The sequence below is a fragment of the Mytilus galloprovincialis genome, chromosome 6, assembly GCF_965363235.1.
Source record: "Mytilus galloprovincialis chromosome 6, xbMytGall1.hap1.1, whole genome shotgun sequence".
Classification (NCBI taxonomy): Eukaryota; Metazoa; Mollusca; class Bivalvia; order Mytilida; family Mytilidae; genus Mytilus; species Mytilus galloprovincialis.
In genome coordinates, this window is record NC_134843.1 from 90,634,497 (window position 1) to 90,656,060 (window position 21,564).

Here is a 21,564-nt window from a genome sequence, read left to right on the forward strand (position 1 = left end):
GTAATGCTTATATTCAATAATCATATGAACTTGGTAAACACATCAACTTAAAGAGGAATGCAACTGAACAACAGACACACTGTAGTGAACAAAAAACAAACAAATTAGATAGCAACTGTCATTTTCCTGACTTGTTACAGGACATTTAAACATTTCTTGATACAAGATTTTTGTTTATGTTCTGGTTCACAAATTTAAAACAATTTACCAAATAATATAAAGATAAGTAATACACTTGTACTTTTCAAAAACAATGTCACAACTCAAAAAAGTAGATAAATGCTTTTCATTGATATCTACTAGCCTATCAAATTATATGTTGTGTGTGTATCATTATGATATAATTATGACATATAATTATGACTTAATTATTAGTTTTTTAATGACTCTCAGGAAGATTAGTTTTAACTTTTTGGATTGTCGTCTTGAACAATGTTGAAATCAGATTATTTATTTATTTATATTTATTTATCTTTATTTTATTTATTTTGATTTTATTTATTTAGATTTTATTTATTCATTTATATTTGGAATAAATACATACGGCAAACAAAATCATGTAGGAATTTGACAAATAAAGTTCATTTATGTTTTGCTTTACATTTTCAACAAAAAGTCAACATTATAGACTTAAACCTAAAGGTTACAATTCTGTAAATATAGCCAATGCAATTTCCCGCAGGAACTCCTTTTTTGCCTAAATCTTTAACACTTTGACTTTGAAGTTTCGTGAAAAATTGTATCACAGAACGAAAAGTTAAAATGAACTACTATTTTTTTCAAAGGTGAAAATATAGCTCTGCGGCATATTTTCAATATTTATTTGCCTTGAATTTCTAAGAGTTAAATCTGATACTTAAATACTATACTACCCTACCTAAACTATTGGACTTTCTAAAAATTAAATTGTATGCGCTACCCTGTTTTTTTTTATATTGATAACATTCCCAAGTTGTGTCTCTCTGAGATGAGATACAGAGATCACAATATCTAGGAAGCAGTACATTGAAAATACACATATCTATGAATATTATATATCACCCCAAAAGAGGCGTGACTTGTGAAACAGCTGTATTTAAAAGCTACAATCTAAACATTTAATTTGAACAGTTTATATTTATCATACATGTCATATGACTATACTTTTTCTGTTTTCACATTGGCTAAAAGCATAGGAAACCCTCTTTGATAAAACGGTATAATTACAGCGGTAAAAATCATGAGAGGTTTATTTTAGATATGGAACAGCGCCGTCCGTGTATCAAAATATAGATACTTTAATATTTTTTCTCATTTCTTGTTTTTCCCGTTTTTTCTTGGTCTACTTGTTTTTAGTTTATAACGTTATTAAATATTTCAACTTATGAAAATTGGCAACTGCAAAAGCTCATAATATATTTAGTATGAAAAAAAACCAGGGAGCAGTTTTAAATATATCTTCAGCAAATACCCCAAAAAGGGAGAAGGATAAAAAGTCATATTATAAAACAGTTGTTGACTTTTGATTTTAGTTTATACCATGATTTATCAACCCCAAATATATGATATTCACCCTTGGTCGTTTGCCTCGGTGAATACCATATCTTTTGGGTTGATACATCATGGTATACGTACCAACCTCACCAAACGTCAATAAATGTATAATGTCGTGACGGAACTAGTCCTCTAAATTTATGGTTTAACTATCTGAGCAGTCTGACATTTTAAATCATTTGCATGGTTGATTTTTACAATTTATCGCATAGCGTGTTTCAGATGTCAAAAAATGATTTTTGTTTGCCACAGAACAAAACCTCTATGCTATACCTGTACTTATGTAGATACTTCATATTAAAAAATATAATTTCAGGCATTTGTGTTTGTGATCACGGTTTTATGTCCCCAGACTGTTCCATCAGTATATCAACCGTTCCCACTGTCGACCATATTCAGAATCATGGACTTTGTGATATGTCTAAAGAAGCATGCCGTACTGTTCAGGTTTACGGACGTATCATTTACGAGGTTAAAATGATGTTTTGTAGAATTCAAACTTTTTATGTAGGTATATTTGATAGATATTATTTGTATAAATAAACTATATATATATGTTATCCAATCATCGGTCAGTCGCTATGAGCTGAGTATGTAATTTTTGTATGACTGTTTTTCATCTGTAAAACTAATTGCAATTGAAATAACGGATGTCAAGTTAGTTCAATATTCGACACTCAACATTCGATTTCAACATTCAACAATTAAAAAAAAATGTTTGGAAAACCTTTTTTGTAATACAATTTTTTTTTCAACAATCATCATTCGTTTTTATAATTCCATTTTCAGCATTCAATATTCGTTTTCAACAGTCAATATTCGTTTTCAACAGTCAATATTCGTTTTCAACAGTCAATATTCGTTTTCAACATTCAATATTCAATGTTCATTTCAGGATTCAATACTGGTTTTTAACATTCGATTTTTAACTTTCAACATTTGTTTTCAACTTTCAACATTTGTTTTCAACTTTCAACAATTGTTTTCAACTTTCGGAAAAAAATGGCACCTTTTGTTCGCTATTAATCGTGAGTTTCTCTGTTCTATATGTTCACCCATTTATTTATATTGTAGTATTGTTATTTTTAATGTGATATTAAGTATTTTCATAAAAGCGAGTGGTTTGGCATGCCCACCATGTTTTCTTCTTCTTAAAATGTCCTGTACGAAGTCAGTATCGTTGTTCTCCTCATATATTTGGTGTATTTTCCTCATTTATAGTTTGTAACCCGGAATTGTTTTATCACAATCGATAATTGAATTTCAAACAGCAATATACTACGGTGACCTTTATTTTTCAACTTTCAACAATCGTTTTCAACCTTCAATATTCGTTTTTAACTTTCAACATACGTTTTACAAATTAGATATTCAACATTCAACATTCGTTTTCAAAAATCGATTTATCAACTTTCAACATTTGTTTTCAGCATTAGATTTAAATTTTTAAAACGAATGTTGAATGTTAAAAACGTTTTTAATTTTGTAACAAATGTTGAATGTTAAAATTCGAGATTGAAAACCAATTTTGAAAGTAGAAAACGAATGTTAAATGCTGAAATCGAGCGTTGAAAGTTGAAAAATAATGTTGAAAACGAATGTTGAATGTTGAAAACGAAAGATGAATGTTGAAAATTGAATGTTGTATGTTGAAATCCAAATTGGGAAAACGAATGAACGTTGAATGTTGAAAACGAATGTTGAAAGTTGAAAAGAATATTTGGATATTGAAAACGAATTTTGAAAGTTGAAAACAAATGTTAAATGTTGAAAACGAATGTTGAAAGTTGAAAATCGATTGTTCAAAACTAATGCTAAATATTGAAATTGCAAGTTGACAAAAGTAAAATTATTGAACTTTCAACATCCGTTATCAAAGTCGATTTTCAACATTAAACATTCGTTTTCAAAATTCTATTTTCAACATTCAACATTCATTTTCAAAATTCATTCTCAACATTTAACATTCGTTTTCATCATTCAATTTTCAACATTCGACATTCAAAATTCGTTTTCAACAAATTGACAACTTGTTCAAATGCATATTCATCAGAAATGTGTCCATTTTAATTTTTTCTGATAAAGTAACAATAGACTGTCGTACATACAGAAAATAGTCTATTTGCATATCACAGTAACATTATTCAAACATAGTTTGTACAGTAGTTGTCGTTTGTTTATGTAATTTATACGTGTTTCTCGTTTCTCGTTTTTCTTTATATAGATAAGACCGTTACTTTTCCCGTTTGAATGGTTTTACACTAGTAATTTTTGGGCCCTTTATAGCTTGTTGTTCGGTGTGAGCCAAGGCTCCGTGTTGAAGGCCGTACATTGACCTATAATGGTGTACTTTTTTAAATTGTTATTTGGATGGAGAGATGTGTCATTGGCACTCAAACCGCATCTTCCTATATCTATTTATTTATATTTTTTATATACTTGTTTTAGATGTTTGAGGATAAATCATTTCAATATGGAAGTGTCAACATCGTGACAGGAAAAATAAATTCATTGGTAGAGATTCGATGCAACATCTCTGCAGAACTATTGATAGAACAAAAATTCACATCTTACATTGCTAGAGGAGTTACTGTCAGCGTTGGGCATAATGGTCATTTGTTCAGTACAAAGTCATTCAAATATTTTGAATTTGAACCAAAATGTCAGATACCTAGAGGAACAGAAGCAGATAGATTCTTCGAAATAGCTGTAAGTTCAAACAATATTGTTTCATTTCTATAAACCATATATATTCAATGTCAATATGTTCCAGCATGTCTAGCAATTTTCGATAAATGTGTTCGTAATATTTCAGATTAATTAAAATGAACGAAACGATATTCCCGATATAAGTACTTTGTTTTCGTGAATTTCACAAGAATGATTCAGATTTTTTTTAAACAGCTGAATAAATTTTGCTTTAAATTAAATCTTCGTTTATGAAACGTATTTTCGTTAAGAACCGGATTATGATTTTTTTCAGAATGGCACATGCTTTGTTAATGGTAGATGTTATAACGACATGGAATTCAACCCAATCAACATCTTTGAGTATTGTGATTCCAAAATAAAACAACAAGAGTGGAGCTTTAACAAAACGGTGTGTAGGAATTGCTTTATCGACGCTAAGCATTTATATTTTTCTGTTATCTCGAAAATTAAAATAAAAATGTTTTAGTTCAATCATTTTGAAAAGGGTCAAATTTGTTTCTAACGGTCATTCCAGATAGTATTTAAATTAGTTCGACTAAGCGTTTTATTGGTTTTCTGTTTGTTACAGTGTAGAACTTCATCAAATCGCGAGCAGCAAATATATTAAAACTATAACATTGGAAGATTTGGTATGAATCCAAAAGATCAATAAAACAATATGCAAATGCAAAGCATGTTGAAACAAAGATGGTACCGAAAAGCCTTCAACAGCAGTAACCCAACGACCAAATGTGTGCTAAACTTTATAGCAATAGGCAAATATTACCGACATTAACCAAGCAAGACAACTAAATTTGTGAGAGATAAGTAAGAATGTCAAAAAATCCGATTTGAAACAAATGAAATACAGACCTGTTTTTAAAACAATCACATCATTAAGCGCTTCATTTACTCATCTAATTTGTTCTTTGTTTGCGACATGGTTTTACGTGACACATGATATATCGCCGTATCAACATAGCGACATAATTATTGAATATTACATGAAAGTAGAAAAACAATGCTTTGAAACAAACAATCTTAATATTTTCCTTTCTGTTTTTTGTTATAACGTGTGGAAATTTTAACAGATGCATGTGGAAGTTAAATATATATATATATATATATATATATTTTAAAAATCTTTTCATTCATAGAGCGTTTGTAAAATAGATGGAATATACGTACCAAAGAGTAATTTGACAAGTAACAGTGAATGTCAAAGCTGTAATCCTGAAAAGTCTGTTTACAATTGGACAGTTGTTGATGTAAGTACTGTGTCGTTTCACATTTGCAAAAATTCAAAGCACAAATAAAGGCAACAGTAGTATACCGCTGTTCAAAACTCATAAATCCATGGACAAAAAACAAAATCGGGGTAACAAACTAAAACGGAGGGAAACGCATTAAATATAAAAGGAGAACAACGACACAACACTAAAATGTAACACACACAGAAACGGACCAAGCTTCAGACAAATTCCCACGAGAAAAACAAATATAACATCAAAACCAAATACATGAATTTGGGATAGACAAGTACCGTGACACGTCTTATCGCAATGTGAAATTACACTCAAAAATAAGAGAAAACATTCGAAACTAAAATTGGTATTAAGGGCATCCGATACAGTTTCTCGATATAATGTCATTTTTATAATTTTGAAATGTGTTGTAGGCCTTGGCGAGTTATAAAATAAAACACAAAATAAAACATAGGTCACCGTGCTTGTTTTCGAGAAAATTGAGGCTGACAATTGGGGATTTGTGCAATTTTGTAAAAAAATTAGGCAATGTTATAACTTTTTTGTAGCAGATATTCTTCGTCGTAAATTATTAAGATCGGGTTCAATCTGAAGCTGTGATAAGTGGCAATAAGGAAAAAAATAAATCACTATACGAATAACTATAAAATTATTCAAGTCTTGCTTGACATTGCGGACCAGATGCTCAAAGTGGTATTTTTCTAAACCTAAAAAAATGGAAAAAAACTGTTTCTGAAAATGTCATTTTTATCATTTTTGTACATATCTGCATTTTGTCATGCTTTCTCCAAATCTCAAATAAAAAATATAGGTCACCGTGCTGGATTCCATGATAATCACGATTTATCCTAAAAAATTGCGTCACCCCTTTGTAACCTCAACGTTAGCACTAAAGTGCACGACGTCGCTGGCAGACAATTTCGACGTTATCGCTTCAAATTACCGGCGACATTTTTCAGATGTATTTATAAATATTACTTGTAAAGTACTATCTATAAATTGGTAATATTGTTTTCGGAAGTAAAATCATGTGAATAACAAATACCTCTCTGTGTTTGTGGTCTAAGTGAGAAACTTCCCAAGAAAAGTTATTACGGACTGTTGATAATTTTTACGGCTTTCAAAAATTTAGGACTCGGCAATTTAGAACATGACATACAGGTACATTTACTGTACACACTCGTATATTATTTCATACTGTATGATGACCTCTAGATGTTGTTCTTTGTTTTGTTTTGTTTGGTTGGCTGCTGTTTCATTACACATACCCCTAATATCCTTTAATTCACGTTTTTATCACTGAGAAAATCCGTTTATGTTGATACGAATTTTAAAAAAGTTAGCGTCGTTTGGACAGTAATCAAATTTGCCGTTACTTTTCTCGTTTGAGTTGTTTTACCTTGTCATTTCGGGACCTTTTATAGCTGACTATGCGGTATGGGCTTTGCTCATTGTTGAAGACCTATAGTTGTTCATTTCTGTGTCATATTTGTCTCTTGGTGAGAGTTGTCTAATTGGCAATTATACCACATCTTTTGTTTTATGTGTTCAGAAAACAGACGCAAAATGTTAAAAAGGAAAATCTTCAATTTGCTAATGGATGCTTTTGTCCAGACAGAGAAACTATAATTTTGAAATTTTTGATTTTTCGCAAAAAAATGATTGAATTAATAGCGAGCGGACTGGATATATTACGATTAGTTGCAATTAAAACCATTCTCTCATAGCGTAATTTTATTGGTAAATAACTATATATTTTTTTCACCACAGCGCGTACATAAAATACCGCATGTCCATTCCCCTGTCTGTCCTTCCGGACTTCTGGTTAATTAGATTTTTCAAGTGTACAATTCTTACCAACTTTCTATAAAACTGATATCGTATGGACACGTTCAAAAATCAGTGCATATCAACTATTCTTCAAAAGAGTTATGCCATTTGGAAATATTAATTATATTGAAAATTGCATTGTATTTTCTGTCATTCCGTCATTTCTCTTATATATCTATAAAAAAAAAATAAAAAAAAAATAAACAGCTGCGCTTCGAGCGCATGACACGCCCTTCGTCTCATGAAAAAAAAACCAACATAATATATTTTTTTAAAATAACACGGGGGTCGTACGGAAGTCATGCTAGGTATATCCTAACTCATTAATTATTCTTGCTCAATAATAAGTTTATATATCACAACATGTTTAATACGATCCTCAAATTGAAGCTCAATAAAAATTCAAGACCTCAAAAATGAATTAAAGAATCATTACGAAAAAGTATACAGATCTTAAGAATAATTTAACTAAAAAGTATGTGAAGTACTATGCAATTATTATAGATAGTTTCTGAGATACGACGCGACATGTGAACCCCAGCCCCTTTTTGTCATAAACTCAATAACTCTAAAATCAAGTTCTGAATCATTCTCAAAAGTATATACAAGTTCTTCAGAATTATATAACAAAGAAGTGCGTAAAGTTTAGAGCAATAGTCATAAACGTTTTCTAGATGCAGCGCGAACTGTAAAAAAAACCTGTTCTAGTTACAAAGTCTTGTAACTTATAAAGTTCACCAAAAATGATACAGACCGTTTGACCATCATGACTGAAAAAACAACCATGTTCAGTTTAATGATAATATGCTGTACCATATTTACGACGGACAGACGGACGCGGGCATTTCTATACCATTTTACGGATGCATAAACATATTGTTTGCTATTGCCTTTTGTTAGATAAACTACGTGCAACGTGGAGGAAATAGAAACTTTGTTCTTTTATTAAAGTTGTATCATTGTTTGTATTAGCGGCATACCATTTTTTGTTTACATAAATAAATTAAATACATTTTTCAGAAAGGAAATTGACTTCTTCGTGTACATACATTTTCGGTATTAGTTTTTAAATATCATTGGTTTTCTGTGCTGTAATGAAAAATCGGATCCGGACCAAATCGTGGATAATAAAATTTTAATTGACATGCATGATATTAGTAACACCAAAAGGGTCAGTCGTCTTGAGATTGCTCACTATACGATATTTGTTGAAGATCTCAAAGAAACAGTAATATGTTTTATTTCTTATTATGTTATTAGACTGTTATCCTGGTATAATCAAATGCACTGACTAATATTAATGGCGTAGAAATAAGAATGCGGGAGAAACAGAAATTGGAGCATGGAAATTCCACATTACGTTTCGTATTACGGAAAATGACACGCATTACGTCCCGCAAAAAGTGACGTTTTGCGGGAATTCAAACGCTTAACGTCGCGCCAAGAGTTAACTCCCTTGAATAGAATTTCGCAATGTGTTTGTATAAATAAACTTTATCTTATACTTAATGGAAAATTTAAATAAAAATATAGGGTCACTGGTCATTTAAGCTCACAATCTGCCTTCGAAAGAAGCATGCACTTTTTCTGTTAAACTAATAGGAGAAAAAAAGGTAAAATCGAAATTAAAAATTGCTTAAACTTTACAAAAGTTAAGTTTTAGTACAGTTCATTTGAAAAAAAATAATAAAAAATATAGGTCACCGATGAATTATTTCAATTTTTATGCAAAAAAGGAATTTTTTTTAACAAAAGGGAGATAATTTAAAGCTTTTTCAATGATATAAACATTTTAAAAGTCATCTTGGGCTAAAATGAATTGATTTTTTTGGTCGATTTTTGTACCATATCATAAAGTAACAACTTATAGTGTAATAAATAAAATTTGAAATGAAAAAAAACAAATGTTTCAATTTTTGCTGATTTTTTGTACCCTCGAGCCTCCTTAAGTGAAGATTCCAATTTGAACAAAACTTCAAAATACAAGTTAAAATTATAAGTATCAAATCTGTAATAAAAAATCTAAAGTATTGAAAGGAAGGGCGAAAGATACCAAAGGGACAGTCAAACTCATTGATAAAATAAAATAACATCAATTGACAACGTAATGGTGAAAAAAGAAAAAGACAAACAGACAAATAATAGTACACAAAACACAACATCGGAAACTAATTTAGACTAAGCAACACGAACCTCACTAAAATGTGGGTGTGATATGAGTTGCTCCGGCAGGGTATGCAGATTCCGCTTCACAAATGGCACCCGTCGTGTTGCTTATATGCTATTACGAATCCGGTGAATAGTCTAATTCGATAGGTCACATTCGAGAAATGGGAATAGGATTGTTGTAACGACATAAGGAACATATCCAATATCATCTGTGAAACGGTTATTCCCTAACGGTCAACCAACTCGGGTTGGCGTCCGTAAAACTTACGAAGGTATGATTTCAGCATTATAGGTTTAAACTTTATTCCTTAATATTTTCAATGTATAAAAAGATCACTGATGTACTAAATAATAACAGAAAAACAAAAAAAATGTTACATATTTCGCTGTCGTCTAATTCAAACAAATAAAAACTATTTTTATCGAACTAAAAAGTAGCAAAAGCGATCTATCCACCAGGAGATAACAAAATTCTTAAATGCATAAGCTGAAAGGTAAAAATTGTTTGAGGTAACCTTTTCATGATAATATTTCTTTTTTGGAAAATGTATTTAAGTCATATAAATCTTGTGCGATGTAAGTTTCTGAAATTGTTTAACCTACAGCTCCTTGTTCCTAACATGGTGGTCTTCATTGAGACAAACATGTTGAACACAAACAAAAACACCATCGAGAAGTCCACTTACTGAGTCCAACATTACACATGCAATTTGGTTATGACGATCTTTTAAGGGAGTTAGCAAGGTCGGATTATAGTTTTGTGATTATGAGAGCTAATGCCACTAAAAAAAAAGCTGGGTACATATGACTTGAATTACACTATTGCTGCTTAAACTATACATGATTTCAATTTTACTTTTCTAATTTTCAGAATGAATGTTTCATAAACTACACATGCTACAGCAATAATGATCGCAATCCCAAACATGCTGATGAATATTGTGATCCTCTAAATAGTCAAATAAGATGGACATTTAACGGTATTTTTATGTTTTATATATTCTATTGTATACTTATGATTATGTAAGGAAAGTTAAATAATTTTTTGTTACATGTCAATTTATTTGTTGAAGTTACGATTTAATTTTAACTGCTTTCCTCTATGTTAAAATTTACATTTTCAGAACAGAAGTAGAATAAAATAATAAAAAAAAAAGAAATCATTTTGTGTCTTTTATTGCGTACTTAACAATACTGAGCCTACTTACTCGAACGTTAAAAAGAGCATGAAAATACATTTTTACTTACTATTTTTCAAAATAGCGGTATATGATATAAATAAATATTTTCTTGAACAATACATATTAATTTTAAAGAAAAAATTCAAGACGATAATTGCAATTAAAAACATCTGAACACCAAATACATTTTAAAATTTTCAACTCACTTAAGCTTAGTTAGACTTATGTTTTGGTTTTCTTTTTAGATCTGCCAATGCCTTGTAGTTGTGAAGTTTTAAAATGTTATAATTATTTAATTTCCAAAACCTCCGTTTTGGTAGGGCTCTAGAAAACATTAATGGGCACATTGAAAACGGTATCTCACGTATCATTTGCAATTGCTTTGATATAGTCAGGACTTTAATGATTCAATTAGAATGATGTTTCAATACGTACAAAAATATATTTCTAGTAAGACTTTTGTTGTAATTTCGAAATGACACAAAAGATCTGATTTATGCGTCAACGTCCTACATGTATTTCGTTACATATTTCTATTTAGTATGAATTTCGAAAAAAAACCAAATGCGATACAGTGCTCTGACCTTAGTATACTCTTACCAGCAAGGTCATTGCTATTAGTAAGATATGTATTTCACACTCGAGATATGATCGCGAGTATGGTAGACTTAACGAAAGATCGTAGCTCACCTTATTTGCTATCAGTGGTTATTTTTTTATACATTATGTGTAACATTGGATTTCATTAGATTTGATTTTTTTTTATATTTTCGCAAGGTTCAACCATTAAATTATCTATATTAAAAACGTATTCGTCACAGCAACTATGATTATGAACAATCTTCCTTATTTAAAGTTTAGATTACAAACCCTCAGAAATGCAGATCTGGGTATTCCTTTTAAGTGTTTAAAAAGATATTGTTCTTTTTCTTTTGGTTTTCAAACGTAACGTTCTAGAAAAAGGTTTAAATATCCTGCGCATGCAATCAGTCGTAATTAATGTTCATCTGTATAAGGAAATGATATTTTATTATACATTTATTTTAAGTATTGAAATCTATTATTTTTAGAATCAGTTTTAGTTCCTGATGTCCGACCCGCTCTTCTGAAAGTACACCAGACAATTATGAATGTTGACGTAGAACGTTTATACTTTGAATGCGCCATGGAGCTTAACAGACTTTTCTACAAGATTTATGAAGTGACATGGACTTGGGGAAGTAATCAGTCTTTAATACTGGAAAGTGATGTACACAATATGCAGAACCTTTGGTTAACAGAGACTCATTTTCAAACTCTTGGAACAAATGCAAGTACACAATGAATAAACATGAATCATTATTTCTCAGGTTCTAAATTTGTCTTTGGAAAACAAAATTTGTGCTTATTTACCTGGCAGATAAGAAATGATATTCATGTCCGCCAATCTGTCAACTAATTGTTCGTCATTGAGTCCATTGATTCCACAGATTGAGACCTTTGACTCAATGACGGCCAGTTAGTTGACAGATTGGATTCAGAACACCAACTGAATCTATTGTATTCAAACATTTGAAAAATGATATGGATAACTATCTACATAATCATTTTAATTTAACCCCGATATTGTCGTATGGTTTCTGTTTAAATTTTGAATTAATATCTGGAGAAAAATAAGCTACTATTTTCTCACCAAAGAAATATAGAAAACCATTGAACTAAATGGATTGAAACTACACAGAATACAATAGAACATAAGGACAGGTTCGATTGATAAGTTTGCTTTTGCTTTGTTTTTGTTTGTTATGCCCTGTTTATGGGTATTAGGTTTTCTGCTCTGTTTGTCTGTTCATCCGCCCGTTCGTTCGTCTGTCCCGCTTCAGGTTTATAAGTTGAAGTCCAATCAACTTGAAACTTAGTACACATGTTTCCAATGACATGATCTTTCTAATTTAAATGCCAAATTAAAAATTTTAACCCATTTTATACGGTCCACTGAACATAGAAAATTATAGTGCGAATCGGGCATTCGTGTACTTTGGACACATTCTTGTTCTCTTCTGTTTTGTAATATTTTACTTCTTGTTTTTAGATTGTTTTTTTTGTGGTAATGACTTATATTTTTTGTCAAAATATAAGGTTACCAAATGGTTTTTTTCCCTAGATTATCAAAAAATCTGAACTCCGAGGAAAATTAAAAACGAAAATTCCCTAAGCCAATGGAAAATAAAAAGCTCAAATACATCAAACGAATGGATAACATCTGTGAGATGTAAAATCAAATTGGTTGAGATTTTAATTAAATCAACGTCACAGTCGTTGACTACATAATGCAGATCATGATGGATTTACGATTTTTCTAACATAATTCAAAATTTACAGTTCTGTAGTATTCATATTTTACAAAACTGTGATAATATTTGAAAGAGCACTACCTTTTGTATTTGATATAAATCGTTAATTCCAGCAAATATAGAGACGAAAAAGTCTTTTATTTTTAAATTAAACCATTTTACTTCACTAAGCCTAAGCATGAATAACCTGCCCTTTAAATTATATTTTTCATTATTTGAATTTTTTCAATTTCAAATGTTTTTATTTTCGTCTTCATTATTCTAAAATTATAACTCAAAAGTTCAAACAAGATAAATCTGAACAGTATTTTAGGTCAGTAATATTATGATAATTTCGGCAATGAGCTCATTCAAACAGCTACAGTGTGTGCTTTATACAAATGTTTTGTGTTATTCAATACATGCTACTAGGATTTATGCCCGTTTTATTGTACATTGAAGGGTAAATGTTTTTTGTTTAATATTTTAATTTAATATGAAACGTTAGCTAACATTAGTTATATATTGATCGTTCATATTTTGACAGATTTCATGCACTCTTCGAGGAAAACATTCTAACGAAGATCAGGATGGCACTGTGTTTAGCAGCGAACCATTCTTTGCCGGTATTTACGTAAGTTGATGTTTACCAAAAAACTTCAATAGGTACTCATATTGAATTTGGAAGTTTGGTTTTACTTGTAGAAACGTGATCTCATCTCAAGATTCAAAGGTATTTTATTTAAAGACCTTTTATTCCTGTACTGTTTATGCAACAAGATGCATGGGGATCAGAGTTTTGTCATCGCATTTTGTTTTACCTTGCTAACTGATCACTGGATGTAATTATTCGAAGGTGAGCTAAAGCTGGTTTGACGTTGCATGAACATTTTGTGGAAACCGACCATCATGTTTAGTGCATATCTTGCTGCATATGCATTGCTTCCTTTCAAACAATAATGGAAATTGCTGAATTAAGACGTTTTTGGATTCGGATTTCGGTGCACTTCTATCTGGATTAAAGATATTATAAAACTAGGTTGTGCGTCTATTCAATTGTTTTTAAAGGTGGTGGATACTAAAGGGACACTCAAAACTTATAAGTCAAAGACATACCGAGTTAACCATGGCAAAACAAAACGTGATGAAAGTACAAACAACATTTTACAAAACAATACATAGAAAAAAATGACTTTTGAACATAAAATTAATTCTTGTAGATAACTGAACTAATGACTGTGGAGAAAGGAGGTTCAGCAGACCTCAGTTATAACCTAACAGTTCCTTTTGGATGTCTATCATTTAATAACAGAACTCTACCATGTTTCATTGAACTGAATATGCTTTCTCCCGACTATACGACAAGCGATCAATGTTACGGAGATATAGTTAACTTGGAACACTGTAGAGTGAAGATATGGAGAGATTCATGGAGTACGCCCAGGAAACTGGCCATCAAACATAGGGGAAGACAAATGTATGGTGTGTTTCCAGAAAAAATATCAATGAAACTTAAAACTTCAAGTGCAGATCATCCCTTATGGGATACAACTAAAATTCCGGAAATTAAAGTGAGTACTATCCTTAAACAACTTCGAAAAGCAAACTGTATTTGAAAATAATTTCTTCAAATCATTACCGACTTGTGTGTGTTTATTTAGTTGTTGGTTGTCAATTCAATGATCTAAAATATTTAAAAGCAATCAATAAGATTTGTTTCTGATTTATTGAAATATTATTTTTTATACATAAAAAAATATAAACTAGAGTGAGAAAAAATGGTCTAGTTGACAAGTACCGATTTGATTCTGTTATTACACACTTTTCACATAAAATGTTTCCAATTGCCAATATTAGGTGTAGACTGGTTAATCGTTTACCTGTCATAATGGAAAGCTGTCCCTGACGAGCATATATAGTCGATGGTGATAAACAGGCCAGTTTAGCTAATTTACACACTGTATAGCCTTACTGAAGATTTAACATAATTCAAAGATTGGGGGAACAAATACAGATTAAGAACATAGAACTTACAGATTAATTTTCTATTTCCGATAGCTTCGTGATGAAAATTGATTATGGGAAATAAATTAAGTTTTTATAAAGTTATTGGAAAACATATTTTAATCATCTGAATCGAAAATAATAACTGAGATGTTGATAACAAACATTCAAAACAATGAAAACAATGTTGAAGAAAATATAATTAAAGAAAAGACAAAATATTTCATAAACATTCGCATTTTTATTTTTGTTGTAGGTGCACGTCCACGATAGTAAAGTTGAACTGCAGGACAGAGTTTGCTCGGCATATAATGTCCATATTACAACGTTTGACGGATTGTATGTAAAATTCTTTTATAAATAAATATTTCATCAGTTATAGTTACCGATAAATTTTGAAAGACGAAAGTGTATTTACATACTTAACCTGATGATGGTATTTGAAAATTTCCGGGTTCTATTTACGATTATTTGGGTTAAAAAAAAAGCTATGACAAAAAATATATTGACATTGCTATTTATAAATCATATGACTTTAGTATGAATTTAATCTTTTATATAAATTAACTCTGTTCTGCATGAACAAATGCATCGGATTCCTTTATATAATGCTTGAATACTAATTATTGAAAATATTTTTATCCTTATATCATAGGCATTATGTTCAACCAAACCAAGGAACATTTACCTTGTACAATAATAGACTAAAAGAAAGAAATATGATGGTAAGATATTATCTTGTCCTTAAAATGAACAAAATATGTATGAACTTTATATACTAAAAGACATTTGCAGTTTGACCATTAATGTAGTCTTGGATTGCTAGAAAAAGTCTCCGTCAAGTTAAACTGGATACTTGTATGTTACCTATTCTGACAACGGACTCGGATTTCTTTTGAACCGACTTTTACTGTGCGTATTGTTCTGTGTTTGTTTTTCTACATTTGCTAGAGGTATAGGGGAGGGTTGAGATCTCAAAACACATGTTTGTCTTTTTCATTTTTAGCCATGGCGTTGTCAGTTTGTTTTAGATTTATGAGTTTGACTGTCCCTTTGGTATCTTTCGTCCCTCTTTTAAACACCGCCGTATGTAGGCGCGTGACCCAAGTCGGGAGCTTTGTTAGTCTTGTATAATTTTTATTTTAGTTTCTTGTGTATATTTCATAAGTTTGGTGTGAAGTCCATTATCACTTTATTTGATATACTATGAAAGTGAAATTAGCACATTTATTAGCATGATTTTCGTTTTACTATTATATGAATATATAAAATTTATGAACTTTTATTCATTCCACAGAAATGTTTGAATTGATTGATTAATCGATTGTTGTTTACATTACGTCCAGCGATAATTTGTTCATTAATGACTTCTGGTATGCCTAAAACGGTCAGCAATTTTGCCCTGCAACAGGCCTAGGGAAACGCAGACATCAAAAAAGAGTTGTTGTAATGAACAGAGAACCAAAATCTCTTTACGAAATGCATTGGATTATACACTCTTTCTGAACGAACCTAGGTTTAAATTTTAAAAACATTCCACTTAATTTGTCAATATTTCATCATCCACATCATCCAGTAGAAAGAAAACCTAGTAGGTTTTCATATTTTTTTAACCCAATCATCCTTTTAGAAAATATGTTTTAAATACGTATAGCTGTTACAAATTTAACATTTATGCGAATTTACACTCTGATACTCTCACTTGTCTTTTTGGTGTTCGAAATATCGTCAACGGTCGGCTTTTGGGTTTTTTTTCAAAATAAAAATAGATCTGTATATTACGGATTAATGTAAAAAGCCTGTCTAAACTCTTCAGTCGTGTTGTTGCTGTCCATTGAACGGATATTTTATTCTTATGTTTACACTGAAAATTAAAAGTAAACCAGTTTGCTCTATGGTTCTATTCTACCTAATAGTTATCAACGGTATCAGGATTATAATTTATTACGCCAGACGCGTGTTTCGTCTACATAACACTGATCAGTGATCAGTGACGCTCGAATCAAAAAGGTTCTAGAGACAACACGTACATAGAAGAAGAGAGTTGAGAACTAAAATTTCCAAAACGTTGTGCCAAACACGGTTAAAGTAATTTACGCCTGAGATTATAAAATCCTTTATTTTTCCGAAAAATCAAAGTTTTGTAAACAGGAAATTTATAAAAGTTACCATATACAATGTAGTTTATATTCATGTCTACAACGCAGTGCGGACTACTGCCTGGTGATACCCTTGAGGACACCAGCAGTGGCATCGACCTAGTAGTGTAAATAGTTATCAAAGGTACCAGGATTATACTTGTGTTTTTATTTAATCAAATTGTTTTTATTGTTTTTATAGCATTATAGATTCTTCGAATTTAATGACTTATGTAACAAATATATTCATTTTATAATAATTTTTGCTGCATTCCCTTAAATATGTATAGGTACAAGTTAAGCTTACACAATGCGACGACATCAGCGGAGTTCATTGTATTTGTGGTGTTGCTGTCAGGGCTGGAGGAGATGTTTATGTGTTCGACTTCTGTGATGGGAAAAGCATTATACAGTATATGTCTTGTCAGCAAAAACTTTTAGATGTTACCACTCGTTCTAAAGACAATAAAAAGTATAAGGTACGCTATTAGTGCTTACTAAAGATTACAACATTGTCAACATGTATTTTGATGATTGATTGAGTATTGAAACAACATTTCTTATTAGTTAGATAGTTTTTTTTAGCAAATAAGTACACATATTGCATCAAAACTAGCAATTTTGTGAGGTTGCTATCGATTTGTACGAATAACTGAATAGTTTATAAATCAAAAATTAAAAGTCTGTATCAAAAAGAAATCAACGTGTTACTTGGAAAATCAAATGTTTGCTTGAATCTTATCCAACGCTTTCGTAATATATGCTTGTAATTGGATCTCGCATTTTTATATTAATATATACATATGATTGAATAATTCATGCTGCAACCAATATGTATTTACAAACATCTATAGACAGGTTTATGTAAAATGAGATTTCAGTTTAGACTAATTTATTTAAAAGCTTATTTGGTTTGTTAAAGATTACCTTTCCAACTGGTACGGAGGTAGCCGTTAATATCCAGTACATTGGCGCAAACACTTTCATGAATGTTGAAATCAGAGCATCAGAAACTGACTTTAACATGACAGAAGGTCTTTGTGGTACTCTCAACGACCAATGCGTTGATGATTTAGCTGAAACTGATGGCAAGTTCTCACCTGTAAAATGTAATTCCAATGAAATACTGAATACGATCTCACAACAGTTTTCGGATTTCTGGAGGTTTGTGGTTTAAGATAAAAATTGAAAGTATTCTATATATATTTTTATTTATTTATCATAATATTTTGTCTAATGTGGAATAATTTCTACACTAAAAAGCATATTTATTTGAATTACTTATTAAGGTAGATAGGATGTCTTCCTCCTTCTTGCATTTGTAATATAAATACCAAAAAACATCGGTCTAGATCTTTGATAGATGTTTAAATTTTGAGAGTAGTAGGTAATTCATGTGTAAGATTTTTCATTTGAATATAGAAAATGAGATGTTTTATCATATTCATGATTGTATTTTATAAAAACACAGAAAATTTTGCTTGATTCATTTTTTTCGATCTTTGCAACATATAGGGAGGCAACTCAAATGTAAGGGCAGATAATTCAGATAAAGATACTTTTACAATAGAATGTGTTAGGAAATTCTCTATTTTATTATGTAGCGAGAAAACGGGTTCAGTGGCCTCATTTTTTCTTTTTCTTATCTGAAAGCATACTACTAAAGCTATCTTCTCGAATTTTATCTCAAATTTTATGGTGCAGTTTTTGTTTTATGGCAGAAAATTGGATTTTCCATGCATAATCTATACAAAATCTGTCAATTTTGAACAACCTGTACCATGAAAATAAGCCCCGTGACCCATTCTTTTTTTTTTTTTTTGAAAAGCATTATATAAACTACATTTTGGCAAATTATTAGAAAATTCTATGGATTATAATTTAGACACCCCATCTACCTTAAGCCGTATTTTGTATTGAGAGCAGTGACATTGATTGCCTGAAATGGTACTCATACTTTCATTAATATTCTGAGTGAACACCAAAAGCCTAATATTTGCAAACTGAATGGTTTTTTTTTTCTATTATGAATAATGTTAATATAAAAAGTAAAATAACAAAAATTCCGGACTCTGAAATTCTAAACGGAAAGTCCCTAGACAAATGGCAAAATCAAAAGCTCAAACTCATCAAACGATTGGTTAACACCTGTCATATTCCTGACTTGGTACAGACGTTTTCTTATGTAGAAATTAGTCGATCAAACCTGGTTTTTTTAGCTAGCTGAACCTCTCTCTAGTGTAAAAGTCGCATTACATTCCATTATATTGACAACGATTTGTATGTAGTGTCTTTTTATTGTTGTGATGTACAAGTACCCGGTGATGTCCACTCTGTGTTTGACTTTTTTATGTGTTTATCTATTTGTATCCTTCTGATAAGTTAAGCCCTTTGAAACTGACTTTTATAGTCTAATTTTATGTTGCACTGTTACACCTGTGTCTCAGGTTAGAAGTAAAGCTTGTATCTCGCTAACATGTTTAGCCCCGCCTCAATCTGAATGTATGTGTCTGCAATGTAGTGGTTGTCGTTTGTTTCTGTGGTACATTTTCTGTCATTTTCTGTATGAATAAATTAAACCGTTTGTTTCCTCGTTTGTCGTTTCGGTGCTCTATATAGCTGACTATGCAATATAGGCTTACCTCATTGTTAACTCCCGTACGGTGACCTATAGTTGTTAATTTCTGTGTCATTTGTGAAGAGTTGTCTCATTGGCGATCATATCATAACTTTTTTCTTATAAAGATAGGTAAAATGTCAAAAACAGGGGTACAGAAGTCACATTATGTTATAACCTTAATCACTAAAAAAAAAATATAATGCTTTTTATATTTGGCGCATAAAAGGAATCATCTTATTTTTTAATGATGAACACCTCTAGTGCAAGCACGACGGAAAATGAAAAAGAAAGATAACATCAATGAATAATGAAAATATTATCTAGAAAAACCAAATATACATGTATATTACTGAAATCGCACAGACAGCTATACAAATGTTTTTTTTTATTCCAAGCAGCTCTATGTTAAAATAAGACATATCAAACGAACCTTTTTTTTTTTAGAGTTTCCAGTAGTAATGACCTATTTAATATATCAAATGGTGCACCGATTGCTTTATGGACTGACCATGATGAGTATTGCAGTTGTCCTTCAGCAGAGATCTCCGATAAATTTGAATGTTCAGCAAGAGCAATCGTACCATGTAACAGAAAAAACGATTATAAAACGATAGGACAGTTAACATGCAAGCTTAGTCCTATAGACAATTTCAATCTTCACACCAAAAATAGAACCCACCAAAATCCCACAACATTTGTAAGTAACTCTTGTTTTATTTCGTTTTAGCGTTGAATCTAAATCTTTCTTTTTGCTTGTATTAACGTATAGTTTTATTTCGTTTTAGCGTTGACATAAATCTTTCTTTTTGCTTGTAATAACGTGTATATATTTTTTTTAAATCGAGTACATTTATACATAAGACATGAGTGTTATTTATGGAATGAGATATTCCGTCTTTTAAATTTTTTTTTTTTTCAAAATCAAGTGTTTTATCACATAAGTGTGATTAAAATTACACTTTTTGGAATTGTGTTCTTGGTTTTTGTTCCTAAAATACCAGTAAGGCCAACTGTTCACAAAATAACACTTATTAGGGTATTTGAAGAGATGGATAGAACGCTTTTGTGTTTGTGGTTGTATGAACAGGTACATAAATAGAGGGGTATCTTGAAAACAAAGAAAAATACGTGGGTGGTGTCTTGAAGCTTAAAGGGGTACTAGCTACGAGATAGATATTGCTCACACCAAATAGAAAGCTACAAATGACACCAAAGTACTAATGTAAACCATTTAAACGGACAACCAACGGTCTAATCTATAAACAAAATCGAGAAACGAGAAACACGTATGAACCATATCTACAAATGACAACTACTGAACATCAGTATGGTTCAATTTTTTCAAAATAAGCTCAGATTGCGTAAATTGTTTATTTTAAACAGTTTATAATTTGGATAAAAGTTGTGCATGGTTGTAAATCAAATATGATAATTTGAGTCAAATCAGTGAACATGAATTTGACAGCTAGTGTCCCTTTAAAACATCTTTTTTTTAAAGTATTTCGAAAATGTTGTTTTTATTCTTTTTTTTCTTATAGAAACCTGAACTCGTAAATATTACGGTACTTGATGCTCAGTCTCTTTGTCGTAAAGCTATTGAAAATAATACAGCATTCAAAGCTTGTTCAGTAGTACCAAACATGCCAAGTGAATACTTTATACATATGTGTGGTTTTGAAGTTGCGGTATGTATTAGTCATAGCTATTTAAAAAAAGACTTTTGTTTCTATATCTTATGTTTGGTACATTTTACATGTCTATGTCTTATTAGTCAGTAGAGCCAAGTTACTCGTGGTTCGTTTATAGGGGTTTTGTATAATG

General features: G+C 30.8%; 1 protein-coding gene across 1 annotated transcript in view; it reads left to right on the forward strand.

Annotated features, from left to right (window-relative positions):
- Positions 1–21,564, forward strand: part of LOC143080674 (uncharacterized) — a 54,408-nt gene that overhangs the window by 26,649 nt on the left and 6,195 nt on the right. Inside the window, exons 19-32 of the mRNA XM_076256649.1 lie at positions 1,850–2,040; positions 3,982–4,242; positions 4,517–4,633; positions 5,382–5,492; positions 10,360–10,468; positions 11,740–11,978; positions 13,529–13,615; positions 14,202–14,552; positions 15,242–15,324; positions 15,641–15,710; positions 17,414–17,602; positions 18,046–18,287; positions 20,188–20,440; positions 21,282–21,428. Of these exons, the coding sequence (XP_076112764.1) occupies positions 1,850–2,040; positions 3,982–4,242; positions 4,517–4,633; positions 5,382–5,492; positions 10,360–10,468; positions 11,740–11,978; positions 13,529–13,615; positions 14,202–14,552; positions 15,242–15,324; positions 15,641–15,710; positions 17,414–17,602; positions 18,046–18,287; positions 20,188–20,440; positions 21,282–21,428 (2,450 nt within the window). The remainder of the gene's footprint in view (positions 1–1,849; positions 2,041–3,981; positions 4,243–4,516; positions 4,634–5,381; positions 5,493–10,359; positions 10,469–11,739; positions 11,979–13,528; positions 13,616–14,201; positions 14,553–15,241; positions 15,325–15,640; positions 15,711–17,413; positions 17,603–18,045; positions 18,288–20,187; positions 20,441–21,281; positions 21,429–21,564) is intronic.